Source organism: Antennarius striatus, chromosome 22 (assembly GCF_040054535.1).
Source record: "Antennarius striatus isolate MH-2024 chromosome 22, ASM4005453v1, whole genome shotgun sequence".
Taxonomy (NCBI): Eukaryota; Metazoa; Chordata; class Actinopteri; order Lophiiformes; family Antennariidae; genus Antennarius; species Antennarius striatus.
The window spans coordinates 8742330-8754709 of NC_090797.1; the positions used below are offsets into that span (position 1 = coordinate 8742330).

At 42.3% G+C, this 12380-nt stretch overlaps 2 protein-coding genes and 1 non-coding gene across 3 annotated transcripts; 2 read left to right on the top strand and 1 right to left on the bottom strand.

Annotated features, from left to right (window-relative positions):
* Positions 1 to 676: 676 nt before the first annotated feature.
* Positions 677 to 5616, top strand: LOC137589599 (uncharacterized). The gene is made up of 3 exons (XM_068307452.1): positions 677 to 768; positions 4176 to 4245; positions 5131 to 5616. Exons 1-3 carry the CDS (start codon positions 680 to 682, stop codon positions 5380 to 5382), a joined length of 411 nt encoding a protein of 136 aa, XP_068163553.1. The 5' UTR covers positions 677 to 679; the 3' UTR covers positions 5383 to 5616.
* Positions 5617 to 7350: 1734 nt separating this feature from the next.
* trnaq-uug (transfer RNA glutamine (anticodon UUG)) lies at positions 7351 to 7422 on the top strand. Its single transcript has one exon. It is a non-coding gene; the product is annotated as a tRNA-Gln (tRNA).
* Positions 7423 to 9140: 1718 nt separating this feature from the next.
* Positions 9141 to 10757, bottom strand: ascl1a (achaete-scute family bHLH transcription factor 1a). Its single transcript, XM_068307342.1, has 2 exons — positions 10010 to 10757; positions 9141 to 9914 (listed from the first exon to the last, which is right to left on the bottom strand). Exon 1 carries the CDS (start codon positions 10626 to 10628, stop codon positions 10023 to 10025), a length of 606 nt encoding a protein of 201 aa, XP_068163443.1. The 5' UTR covers positions 10629 to 10757; the 3' UTR covers positions 9141 to 9914; positions 10010 to 10022.
* Positions 10758 to 12380: the final 1623 nt, after the last annotated feature.

Genomic DNA, 12380 nt, shown 5'->3' on the forward strand with positions numbered 1-12380 from the left:
CTAGATGTATTTCCTGGTATTTTTTTACTGCATCTTAATCCACATGATACGTTTGCCTCTTAAATCCGTGATGATGATGATGATGATGATGATGATGATGATGATGATGATGATGATGATGATGATGATGATGATGATGATGATGATGATGATGATCCTGTTTTTACAGGAGGACAGTGATGGTGATGGCTACATCAGCTGCCTTCAGGTTCTACTTGCTCTCAAAAACATCATCCCTCTAGAGCTGCTGTCTGATGAGGAGGAGATCTACATCTACAGAGTAAAAAATCAACACACACACACACACACACACACACACACACACACACACACACACACACACACACACACACATACATTGCTCTCATACGGTGTTACAAAATACCAGTCTTCAACCAAACCAGTCTTCACAACCCATTATTATAATTAATAACCCATGTTTGTGTAATCCTGTTAACAAAATAAAAAATGAACCGAGACACAAAAGTCATATTCTCTAACAGATTTTGACTTCACCCCAATGGAAACCAGTTGGAATGGCATTTGTTCAGTTTGTAAATCATCATAAAATGAATCACAGCATAAAGTTACATTTTAACCTAAAATTCATAGGGATCCATGTATTTGCTATGTTACACACTGACCATCTAATCTTGTGTTTTTGGTTCAGATCCTGGAGATGGTGGACTTCAGAGTGACAGATGGGCTCGTAGACCTAAAGCTCTTTGCTGTGATCTGTAGTCTGGCACAGAAAATAGCCACCATGGAGTAAGTTTATATCAGCAGACACGCTCCTCAGTGAAGCCGGAAGAGGAGTCCCTGACCTGCCATAAATAATGATATGAATGAATGTGTACGCAAATTTGTTCCGGTGACTTTGCCGTCGTGTGTGGGGCTCTCTTTGATCTTCGTCTCCTCGTGTAGCCGAACATTTTATGTGACTTTAGAAGTCAGATTTATGGATTTGATGACCACATATATGAAAGCACAAAAACAATTATCTGATTAGCAGAATGACAAAGACGCACATACAGTGTTGTTTTTTTCATTACTTCAGATTTTAATGACTCTATATTCGCTTGTCCTGACGCTTAAATACTTAACTTAGCTGCTGCAGATTTTTATCATTCGAATATTAGTAATCAAATGGAAAAATTATTTTTCTGTGTATTTGCAATATTTCAGTCTTTATCGGATTTAAACAAATTGTTTAGCAAAATTCATAAAGATTAACTTTCTTCAAAGCTTTCCTAACTTTCCCTCCAAAAATGCCCTGTAACTTCTTCACTTTTTCAGCTGCACTTTGTCATCTGTTCACTATAATAGAGATGAAATAGCAGAACATGTCCTGTAATCATTACTAAAATTAATTAATTGCTCAATCAATAGATTTTACTTTGCAAGTTTCAGTGACTGACTTAGTGGATTTTCTTTTGGCAAATCAAATTTAACTGTATGTCTTCATTTTATGGCAATGTATTTACAGGGTGTTGAATCATGGAAATAACCTGGAGGTGAATCAATAATAATAGAGGCAGCCCCAGAGTGAACCTTGTGCAGACAGAAACCATCACTCTGATTTGAACTCAGCCTTAGCGTCCTTGTGTCTACATTATGCCCCATATGCCGCAGATTCCCACACACATCGCTTTTTTCTTGCCCTGGGGTGTATAGCTTCCGACAGACAGAAGTGTGTGGAGCCAACCCTACTCTGGAGGTCTCTGAGGGTCAAAGCCTGTTCCCAAAGCCCTCACCCTAGAGTGAGAGCTCCTTCTCAGGGCCAGGGTCATGGGTCCTCTGATTTACGGCCAGCCCTTTGTGTTGTGCATTAGAGGAGGCCTGTACACTGACTGCCCCACTGGCACATGGAGACCAGGGTGTCTCCTCTGTATGGAGACAATTATAGTAATCATAATGAATGGCCATATTAAACCTCTTCACAAAACTCGTTTTTGCCTTTAAATAGTAAGAAGAGAGCAGATCAGTGTTCATCATTCTTGCTCCTAAACAAGTAAAAAACAATAGAATCCTTTTGTCATCTCATCCCCACTGAAATAAATTGATCCTCTTACCTGTTTCACTTAATCCCAATGTCTGTAATCCTATTCTAGAGACGAGCTACAACAGTAGTTACACAATCAGCTTCTCTTTTCATGAAAGACGTCTAAATCTGAGAATGTGCATCTGATATTTTACTTAATATTTCTTTTTCTTTGACCAATGTCACCTTATGCTCATCAAACTCTCCCCAACTCTTTCATTTTCAACCTGAACTGCACCTCCCATCATGATGTGCATAATTTCTCAGGCTCCTACTTCTCGCCGTCTGTGTCGTGCTGTCTTGGCCCCTGACTCAGCCCATCTGTCCCTGTATACCATTGTACTCCCCAAGTCCACCTCACACAGCGCCACATACCCTCAGGGCAAGTCATATGATCTGCCAAGAAGCAAATTACCATACAGGATTCCCAAATGGCATCAGTGGAGCAGTCGTGGTCATTGTTATGGTCACACTCATCGCTTGTTGCTTGGATTTTGAGCATGCATGCATGCCCTGAGGGTTACTGTAAGGCTGCCAGTTCCTGGAAACAAACTGTATGGAATGAGTCAGGTAGTGAAGAAGTGCAATGTAACATGAGACAGCAGAACCTGGATCAGCTCACCAACACAACAACTATCTAATAACATGGGTTCTTCATCCTTCTGAGAGTTCCCCTCTTGCCCAGTCAGCACAGTATCACTGCAGCCCCCTCAGAAATATCCAGAAATGGTTTGATTCTGTCAAGTCAAAGTAGGTCAGACCATGTTTGGTTCCCTTCAGCCCCCACCTCACTGTACACAAATGCCCCAATGACGAGACCGCCAAAATTTTGGGGAGTTACGTAAGCGAGAAGCCTGTTGTGTTGTTCACAGCAGGGTGCCAGAAGAGGGCTGACAAAAGAAAATGGGTTAGGCTGCTATTATATCCTCCCCACAGTCCATCACCCATACCATAGCCCCTCGTTTATGCTAACCATTATCACGCCAATGTCCTTAGCACTCCAGCATTTGGACTCTTTTACTGCAAACCAAGTGCAATTAATGATCATTAGCTGGCCTGTCTCACTTCATCCCCATCAAGCCTCTGCCTCCAAGGTGGTAAGAGGACGAGGGCCAATCACGGCACTGGGAGCACTCAGGCGTGCATTGCACCCGTTGGCCCAGTGCTTGGCCATTCTTCGCTCTTGCAAGCCATTGAGAGCATGGCGAGGAGGGGCTCATTAACACCGGGTGCTCGTTAGAGAAGAGATGACCATTGCTGTGCCACACGCTGGACTAGAGAGGTCTGTCTCGACGCAATCACCAGTTGGGTCTTTCTGTAATTATCCTAGTGGACCTAGATTTCTTTTTTTTTTTTTTTGTAAACAACTGGTCATATTGCCCCAGAATGTGCCCATGTCATTTATTCCCCTCCCTGAACCTCCACATGAACCCATCTCACCCTGCTCATCCTGCTCTAGCTCCCCCAACACCCACCATCAGAAACCAGAGCAGTTTTATCCGTTACTGTGGCGGGACGTCCACGTGTGCCCACGTATTGTTTGGCAGCCAGGCCACTGTGAGCAACCACAATGGGCTCAGAACACTTTACCATCATGTCTTTGCAAACATTGTATGGGACAGACCCGCCAAAATAAGCCACCGCCACAAACATGTTGTCCTGAATTTGTGTGCAATGGCAATCAGTTTGTTTACAGCATTTCTTTTATTAGAATTTACAGAGGAGACATGAATGAAATTATTCATATTGTTATTTTTTAATTGTTATTTCACAAACATAAAGGTGCACTGTCATATGACATTCAGTTTTATTCATCATTTTTAACGTTGGTGAAAATAGATCTTCTTCCTGTCTTTCGTTGCTTTGGGAAAGTTCCTCCAGAAACAATAGGATGATGTTTCAGGGTTATTTACTTGAGCTTGAACACACAAACTATGATAGAAGGTAGGGTTTGATTTGCGTTACAGGAAACTTGACTCATACTATTAACACTCTTGTGCAATTCCCAAAACTTGATGAAAATACTTAAAAATATTAATCGAAATAGGATTTCTTTGGAAACTATGTCCATGTGTTCTTTTCTTGAGTCAAATTTCAACAACTAACAACCACCATTTTTACTTGTTTATTCCAGTGAATTCATGCGATCATTAATCAGCAATATGGACTTCCGCTCGTTAGAAGTGAGGATCTTCAAAGCAAAGGTTTGGCTTACATTTGGCTAAGTCTACTGAAATTGCACTGGCTGATCTGTGTGGCCACATGGCTACACTTTGAATTTTATTTCACAAAGTGCACTCGATTACCTCCATGCAACATCAGATTAACGCTCACATTAGTCACATTCATGCCACAAACGCCACCTCCACCTCTCTTTCATGGCACCACAGCTATAATTACGATGAAAAAAATACTGGTAAACACTATGAAGACAAATTCCAAAGCATGCTTTGTAAAGCTAGCGTTTTTGTGAGAGACAGTCTTTATGCATAGAAATGAGGGAAGCAAGCTCTAAGGAGAAAGAGTGGGGTCCTTTTCCCTTTTCATAGATTAGCAAGGGCCTAATCTCATTAAAGAGCACAGCAGTGAACATGAGTCCACTCCACCCAGCCCTGTAATCAGCCTGAGACACACGGCTCATCTCAGATGGACTGGGACAAGGCTTCCAGCTGGTCGCTCACAAGCAGACCCAACCCTCATTCACACAAGGAAGTAGTGAGCAACTGAAAGGCAGGAGCGACATGAAAGCCTGTGGACATGGGTGTGGAAACTGAGCCCTGGCCAGGTACGAGAGGCTTTGTAATTATAGAGCTGTTAGGGATAGGGTTGTTAACTGGAGAGGTTGGTGGGGGAATGGGCTAATTGCCAGACGGATTACCCCCCCTCCGCCCCATGCCTCAACAATTATTACCTTGACTGATTTAACTGTGCAAACAGGTGCACTCAAACAAGATTCGAAACAGGTTGAGGTAATCCGAGGCTATCCTCAGAAGCACACATAACATACTCACACCTGATTATATACCACTGTGCTTAAATGCCACTCCTTGTTTTTAATGTTATTTATGTCTAATATTACAAATTTGTAGCAACTGTTTCTGTTCCTCCTGGAGGAGCAGCAAGGAGACATCGCAGATCAGCAAGGTTTCATCAGCACAGAGCAGCTGCTCCTGGAGCTGAAGGCCGGGGGAATCCACCTGGAGCAAGAGGCCGTCATCAGAACCAAGCTACAGCACATGCCCCCCCTGGACCTCCTGGACTTCCTAGCCTACCTACCCCTCTTCATGCTCATTCACAAATCAGTCATTTCCAATCCTTTCAATGACTCCTGCAAGTTTTGACCTCAGTCACAGCACTGTCCTCTGTACAAATGAACAATCACCATTACTTCGCTATGGCCATTGGTCCGCCTGCCTTGAGTGATATAGTGAACACTCAAAGCTTGGATAAGGGAAAGTGAATTGTGCAGTAAAACAAATCTCACCCTCACATGAAAAATGAAAAATTTCAATGGAATCACCATATTTATTCTGTCACACTTGCAAATGAAAAGTAACTGTGATTCCATTAAGGAGACATTTAACAATTTCTGCCCGATACCTTTCATCTACATGAAACTAAATTGTATGAACCTGATACAAAACAAACTACTAGTATAAAAACCCATATTTATGAGATTTTATGTGGTGGTTCAACAAAATAATTTGTCCCTGCCTTCAAAACAGGTGAAGATTTTTGGGTGTACTGCATACAACTCAAAATTAGAACTTTTTTCTTTTTAGTCTGATTACTCAAAAAGTTATGGGTGACTTTTGATTAAATGTTTTGAAGAGTTAGGGTATGGAACAATCCATTAGTTTGGCACTGACCTGGATTAAAACAGCTATTTTGGCCTGTTTGGTTTGAGTTACAGCTCCAAAGTGCTGTCTGAGGTCCTGAAATCTTCTGTAGCAGTAGGTGGTGATCATAAAGTCTTACGCTGCAGTTTGATGAAGGTTTAGACAAACAAAAACAAAAAAAATCCCCCTATAAACTTTACCAGACAAGCTGCTTCGGTTGCACGTTTATGTAAATGTTGTGACAACTGCTTATTGTTCTGGAGTTAAAAAAAAAAAAACTTGAATCAGCCGCTCATACAGCTCCACTTAATCAACATCGTTGAATGATATTCAATAAGATATTCAACAAATATAGTTTGAGCTATTGTTTTGCCTGAGCCTTGGCAATTAGATACGGTCGTGCACTCCTGTGGTTCATGCATGCTTGACAGACCGCCAAACATGAAAACATAATGGGCTCTGACAGGCAGCAAAACCAGGATTGTTAGATCAGGAACGTCCTGTAAGCAGCATATGTCATCATGTACAACCCTGAAGGAGATTGAGAACAATGCTTCAACATAATATTAACGTGCATTTATAAACACTTTTTAGATATAAACATTTAAAAAAACGTGTCCTGTTAGGGGTTCCCACTGTGTGTCATCCTTTTTCCATGAATGCTCATATTAGTCTGGCAAAGTTTTTATGCTGGATGCTCTTGCTGCCGCAACCCAGTAATATATTTCATTATTAGCTATAATTTGTATTTATACATCATACATCGGTTGTATTTCAATGAATGAATAATATATTTCATTTGCTGTATTTGTTATTAAATGAATGAGTTTCTGTGTTTGAGTGCTTTCTTTGCGGAGTTTACATGTTTGTTTGCTTGGGTTGCCTCTGTCTTCCTCCAAAAACATGTTTTTTTAATCATGAAAAATTAAGCAATCAAAAGGCCTCATTCTTTTTTAGATGAGCGGAAATTCTGACCAGCCACTCTACGGAGGAAACTCATTTCAGCCACTTGTGTCCGGGATCTTGTCCTTACGATCATGACTACAAGCTCATGACCATAGGTGAGGATAGGAACGTAGACTGACCGGTAAATCAAGAGATTGGTCTTACGACTCAGCTCTTTCTTCACCACGACAGACCTATACAGCGACTGCATCACTGCAGAACTTGCCCTAATCCGTCTGTAAACCTCACATTCCATCCTTCCCTCACTCGTGAACAGGACCCCAAAGATACTTAAACTCCACTTGGGGCAAAGACTCTCCGTCGACCTGAAGAGGGCACACCACCCTTTTCCGGTCGAGAACCATAGCCTCGGATTTAGAGGTGCTGATCCTCATCCCATTCACATCACACTCGGCTGCAAACTGTCCCAGTGCGCGCTAATGGTCCAGGTTTGATGAGGCAAACAGGACATTGACCACAAAAAGCAGAGATGGAATCCTTTTTTTAACCATTACACCATAGCTGGGTCCCATGGTGTAATGGTTAGCACTCTGGACTTTGAATCCAGTGATCCGAGTTCAAATCTCGGTGGGACCTCATCTTTGACATCCTGGGTACGATTTTAAAATACATCCAACCTGGTGAGGGATGGTGCTGCCAGGTTCAGTTGCCCAAGACACACCATATGATATGTGATGACAACCATGGGTCATCTGGGGTGCCCCAACAACCCTTCAGAGTTATGGGATAAGCTGGGGCCCAACATTTATGCATTATTTTAGCACAGTTTGTCTGTCAAACCCCACCCAAGGACCACAACTGCAGATCCCATTAATAACTTCTAGTTAAAACTGTTTTCCTATAGTTTCAGGTCTAACTAAGCTAATGATGGCTGTTATGGCAACCATGGAAAACTATAGCACACAGAAAGATATAAGATGTGGAACTGCTGTCATACTGTGGTCCTATTGACAAGTCACTCTATAATAATGAGACCAGGTCAAATTGAAATATGAAAATTACACTCCTACCAAGGATTTACTAAACTTACTTTGTACTATTTCTGTTGCTGTGAATGACGGTGAAGTTGGAGTCGATCATTTTCCTGTGACCCTTCAGCTCCTTTACAGAGCCCCCTGGTGGCCCCTGAACCCTCCCTGGTGTGGCGCACAGACGGAGTCTGGTCACCCCACGCAGTTAGTTGCTTACCTAAGAAAGTGTTTGACAAATCTTCAGCGAAATTAAATTTAATTTCTGCAAATTTTATTGTGATTTTTCTCCTAAAGTAGTGACAGTAAGAAGTGTTTGTGTGAGCTTTACAGCACACACACGCACAGAGCTTTTTTTTTTTTTTTTTTTTTTTTTTTCCTTCCCAGGTGGTGATAGCTGTGTGTTCAGCGGCATGCTGCTGTCAGGAGGCACACGCCATCAGCCAATTCAGCTCCGTGTCTCCACTCGACCACCCTACAAACCCCATTCACTCATTAAACCAGACACGCGTCCGGCTCCAGCCTCCGCTCTATACCTGTCAAACTTAGTTTTGCAAAAACACAAACTGTCCCTAAAAATCTACGACATTCCCTCCATCTGCTCCTTTTAAATGGACAAAGGCTCTCAGTCATAACTTGTTTTCTTGTCAGAGTTTAACTTGATTTGGGAATGTAAGAGTCGGACTCGATTGATGCCCCCTTTTAAAGTAGTTTTAACAAGTTCGTGTGCGTACACGTCACGACCTACGGCCAACTTCAATCTACTTTTATTTTATTTTATATGTATTTTCCCCCATACTGACTGTGTTCATTGGGATATTTAAACTTCATAATTTTACATGCTTTGAATAAAAAAAAAAAATCAAACACACAGAAATGACTGAATGGTCTTAAAGACTTGTGGAACCAAGTTTTCTTTCTGTACTTTTGTTGTAGTTTCCTTCCATTATTAGAAAGAAGATTAAGAAGACTGAGATATTGAGAGTTTGACTGACAGAAATGAGAATAAAGGCAATGAAGAATCACAGTGTTCTGAATTTTGGACGATGATAAACTAAATATATCGTACGTAATTGTGCGTTTACGTTAGGCTTCTTTTTCCTACGGTATTCATCTTTTCACAGCCCACTGTGAATCCATCATTAACGTCGTTTTCCCCACTGAAGCATCTATAGCACCCCTTCCCCAAAAGTCCCCCCAAAAAAGACATGGAGAATAGTTCAGTAGCAAATATTTGTTTATTCTCGGACTAGAGTGTAGAAAATATGGTTATAGGACTTTTTTGACATATGCTTATGTGAAGACAATATAGTGCTGGCAGTATAAAGAGACAATGCATAGCCATTGTGCTCTGTTTGGACAACAGCTGCATAACTTTTGATCATTGTGAACTTCATGACATAATGCAATAACATGGTGTTGCTATTAAATAAGACACATTGGTGCTAGAATAAAAGTTCGGAGTATCAAACTCCTTCTGGAAACCTCATAAACAGAAGAGCCAGATAATAATAGACTACACGTCTACATAGGCAGGAGGTATAGAAGCAACTTCGCAAAATATAGACAAAATATATACAAAACGATGTGTACAAAACATCTATAAATCTCTTACGTACAAAAATATCTTAATATATTTTTAAAAAAGCCTTGATATTTTGATATAGATTTTTTTTATAGAATAAATCCGCGACTTGGAAGCATTTTCGGAATTAAAATGTCTGAGAGGTTGATGTCTGTGATTGGATTTAGCATAGTTGCAGATCGGAGTATTAAATAATGCTTGAATGTGTTGCTGAAGAACATGAATTTACTTTAGGATTTTTTTGTTTGTTTATCAAATGCGCAGAAGTTTGGATTCCCACGCTGTCAGGAGACCCGTCTTCCTTTAATCCTTTGGCGCTCATCTCTGGCCCGATTCACCCCAAAGTTTTCAGGGTGTTAAGGCCGTGTCTGTCTGTTCGTCGGTCAGTCTGGGAGGACCGGGCGTTGAGGATGCAGGACCAAAACGCGAATACAGTGCGTCTTGTTCTTAAGGGCAGTCAGCCTCCTCCGGGAACATCCCAAGCACACTACAGTAAATTCAGTTCATCCATATTTCTGTAAGAAAAATGACAAAAAGAGTGTAAACCGCTAATCAGAATATTCAGCTTCCTTTATTATCTACAATGGTGTTCTATTATAGCTATTCTTACCTCATATAGATGCTCAGAACCAGTTGGTGAAGTCCAGCAGTTCCTGCTCCTCTGGACTCAGGGGGTCGTAGGAACCCTCGTCGGAAGAGTATGAGGACACTGGAGAACCTGCCATGGAGTTCATGTCCCCGGAATATCCCTGGGACATCGTAGGTGACAGGACCCCGGACTGAAAAGCCGCGCTCACCGCGTCGTGTTCGTCCAGGAGTTGCTGCAGTGCGCGAATGTACTCCACGGCGGAGCGCAGCGTTTCCACTTTGCTCATCTTCTTGTTGGCGGCGCCGTTGGGGACGTGCTCCCGCAAGGTGGCAAAGCCGTTGTTGACTAGTTTCACCCGGTTGCGCTCTCTCTCGTTCCTCCGGGCCACTGCGTGCGGCTGCTGCTGAGGAAGACTGTAGCCGAATCCCGCAAAATTCAGCCTCCTTTTGCAGCGCAGCAGCTCCGGTGAGGAGGAGCGCTGCCTCTTGGGCTGCTTGGATGACACCGACTTCCCGCTGCTCTGGCTGCTGCCGCTGGGGCTCAGTTGGATGCTTTGCGCTGCCATGGTAGAAAAGAAACAACCTGGTGGCATCAACTGCTGCTGACTGAGGTTAATTTCCATCTTGGCTGTGAGGTCCATCCCCAGTAAAAGACAAATGTATTAAGAATCACAAAGTCTTTGGGGCAGCGCGTCCCGCTCGTGCCGTTCACGTGGTGCAGTGGCTCGACGCGCACTCGTTTCAGAGGTGGCGGTCCGCAGGGGCTGCTGCCTCACTCGCTCCTCAAGGCTGATCTGAGTCCTGGAGGGGAGACGCCACTGCTTTTCAACACGTTTGGGTGACGGGTTGGCCACGCCCTCCTGTCGCGTGGATTCACCTTGGGCTCCTGCCCCCGGTGCCGGTGCGTTACGCGCGCCGGACGCGTGCCGCTTGAAGCACTAAACAAACAGACGGAGTTCCGTTTTTTTTTTTTTTTTTTTTCGCGTCTCTCGCTGGTGTTACTTGGTTGTGAGGCAAAGCAGAAAGATTTCAACGGAGGGGAGTCCTTGTTTTGCCAAAAGGTTTGGTACAATATACATAGATGTATTTGTGTTTTGCTACAAAGTTTTATTAGTTTTTTTGTTTTGTTTTGTTTTTTTATTGTGGGCGCTGTCAGGAAATCTTGTCTATAATTGGAGATTATGGATCTTTTTTAAAAAAAATAGAACTGCATTTCACTATGTGAATTTTATAAACTGTAAAAAAAAACAAAAAACATTTCGTGTGAACTTTTTCTAAACGTAAACTCAGGTCAGTACCTCCACGTGTCCGACAACCAGAAAACATTTAAATTCTATATCAAACAGGTGAATTCTGAAGAATAACAATCATGAAGTGAGCATTCAAGTCGAATTTTATGATGAAAAAGAAAATAATTGTGATGGTTTTTTTTACTTTAAGCAGTTTGAGCGCTGCCTCTATAAATCCGTTTCTCCGTCACTGGTATAAGACGTGGTGCTGAAAGACAGCTCACTTCGCTGCGAAACATTCAGATTTACGACATAAAATAACACTCCCTGCGGTGGAGTCTATCTGAGCGCTCTGCAGTTGCTCGCTGCCGATTCAACTCAAACACAGTTTTATTGTTAACATTACAGACGCGTCTGAATGCCGCTCAATTTGAGGCACCATTGTGCATCAGAGGCCGAATTTTCCACTTTGATTAGAGCAGATCATCAGTCTCGCACAGGCGGAACGGAAGGGTGAAAATCTGCGGAGGGGCCCCAAGAAGCTGTTTGGAGGAGGCTTTGTGTATGATTTGATACACCCGATATGGTTACAGTAGGGTGGACGCGGTGAGTTCTGTCGATTATTGTCGCTTTGAAACTTGCAGAATAATAAAGCACGTCTTTCAGCACAGAACAAAACCGACACCAAACTGTAAAAGCTTTTCTATTTGTCTGTGCATGTGTTTGCTCGGGCACTTCAGGCGTGCGTGTGAAATATAATACTGGGAGGAGCCAAGATTATTTTTCGCTTTGTGAGTTCTTTTTTCCAGTTTTACGCCCAACTTTCTTTATCTGTGTTTGTGTCGCTCCATGTTTTCATATAAATCTAATTTCTTGCAGTGTTTGCAAGGACATGACGTGTTGATGCATCAAAGCACACAGAGAACCCAGTTTTTTTTTTTTGGATGATTTAATTTGTGTGTAAACTTTAATTTTTTTTTAGTTTACCAGACTCTGTCTATATTTACTTGTATGTGTTTGAGGACAACGTTAATTACCGAGGTGTTTGTGTTGGCGTTTAAGTTGGACATGCATGTGCAGTAAGATGCGCGAAGAGGACGAAATTATGACCGTTTTCCAATTTGTGCGTCAGTTTTCAGTTCGGAGCTTTTCTTTAGTACATTT

Bases quoted from the DNA above. Each gene is read 5' to 3' on its own strand.
- LOC137589599 (XM_068307452.1), top strand. From the start codon at position 680: ATGGTGGACTTCAGAGTGACAGATGGGCTCGTAGACCTAAAGCTCTTT. The intron at 769-4,175 runs GTAAGTTTATAT...TGTTTATTCCAG, and splicing joins CAGAAAATAGCCACCATGGA to TGAATTCATGCGATCATTAA. The intron at 4,246-5,130 runs GTTTGGCTTACA...ACAAATTTGTAG, and splicing joins TGAGGATCTTCAAAGCAAAG to CAACTGTTTCTGTTCCTCCT.
- ascl1a (XM_068307342.1), bottom strand. From the start codon at position 10,628: ATGGACCTCACAGCCAAGATGGAAATTAACCTCAGTCAGCAGCAGTTG.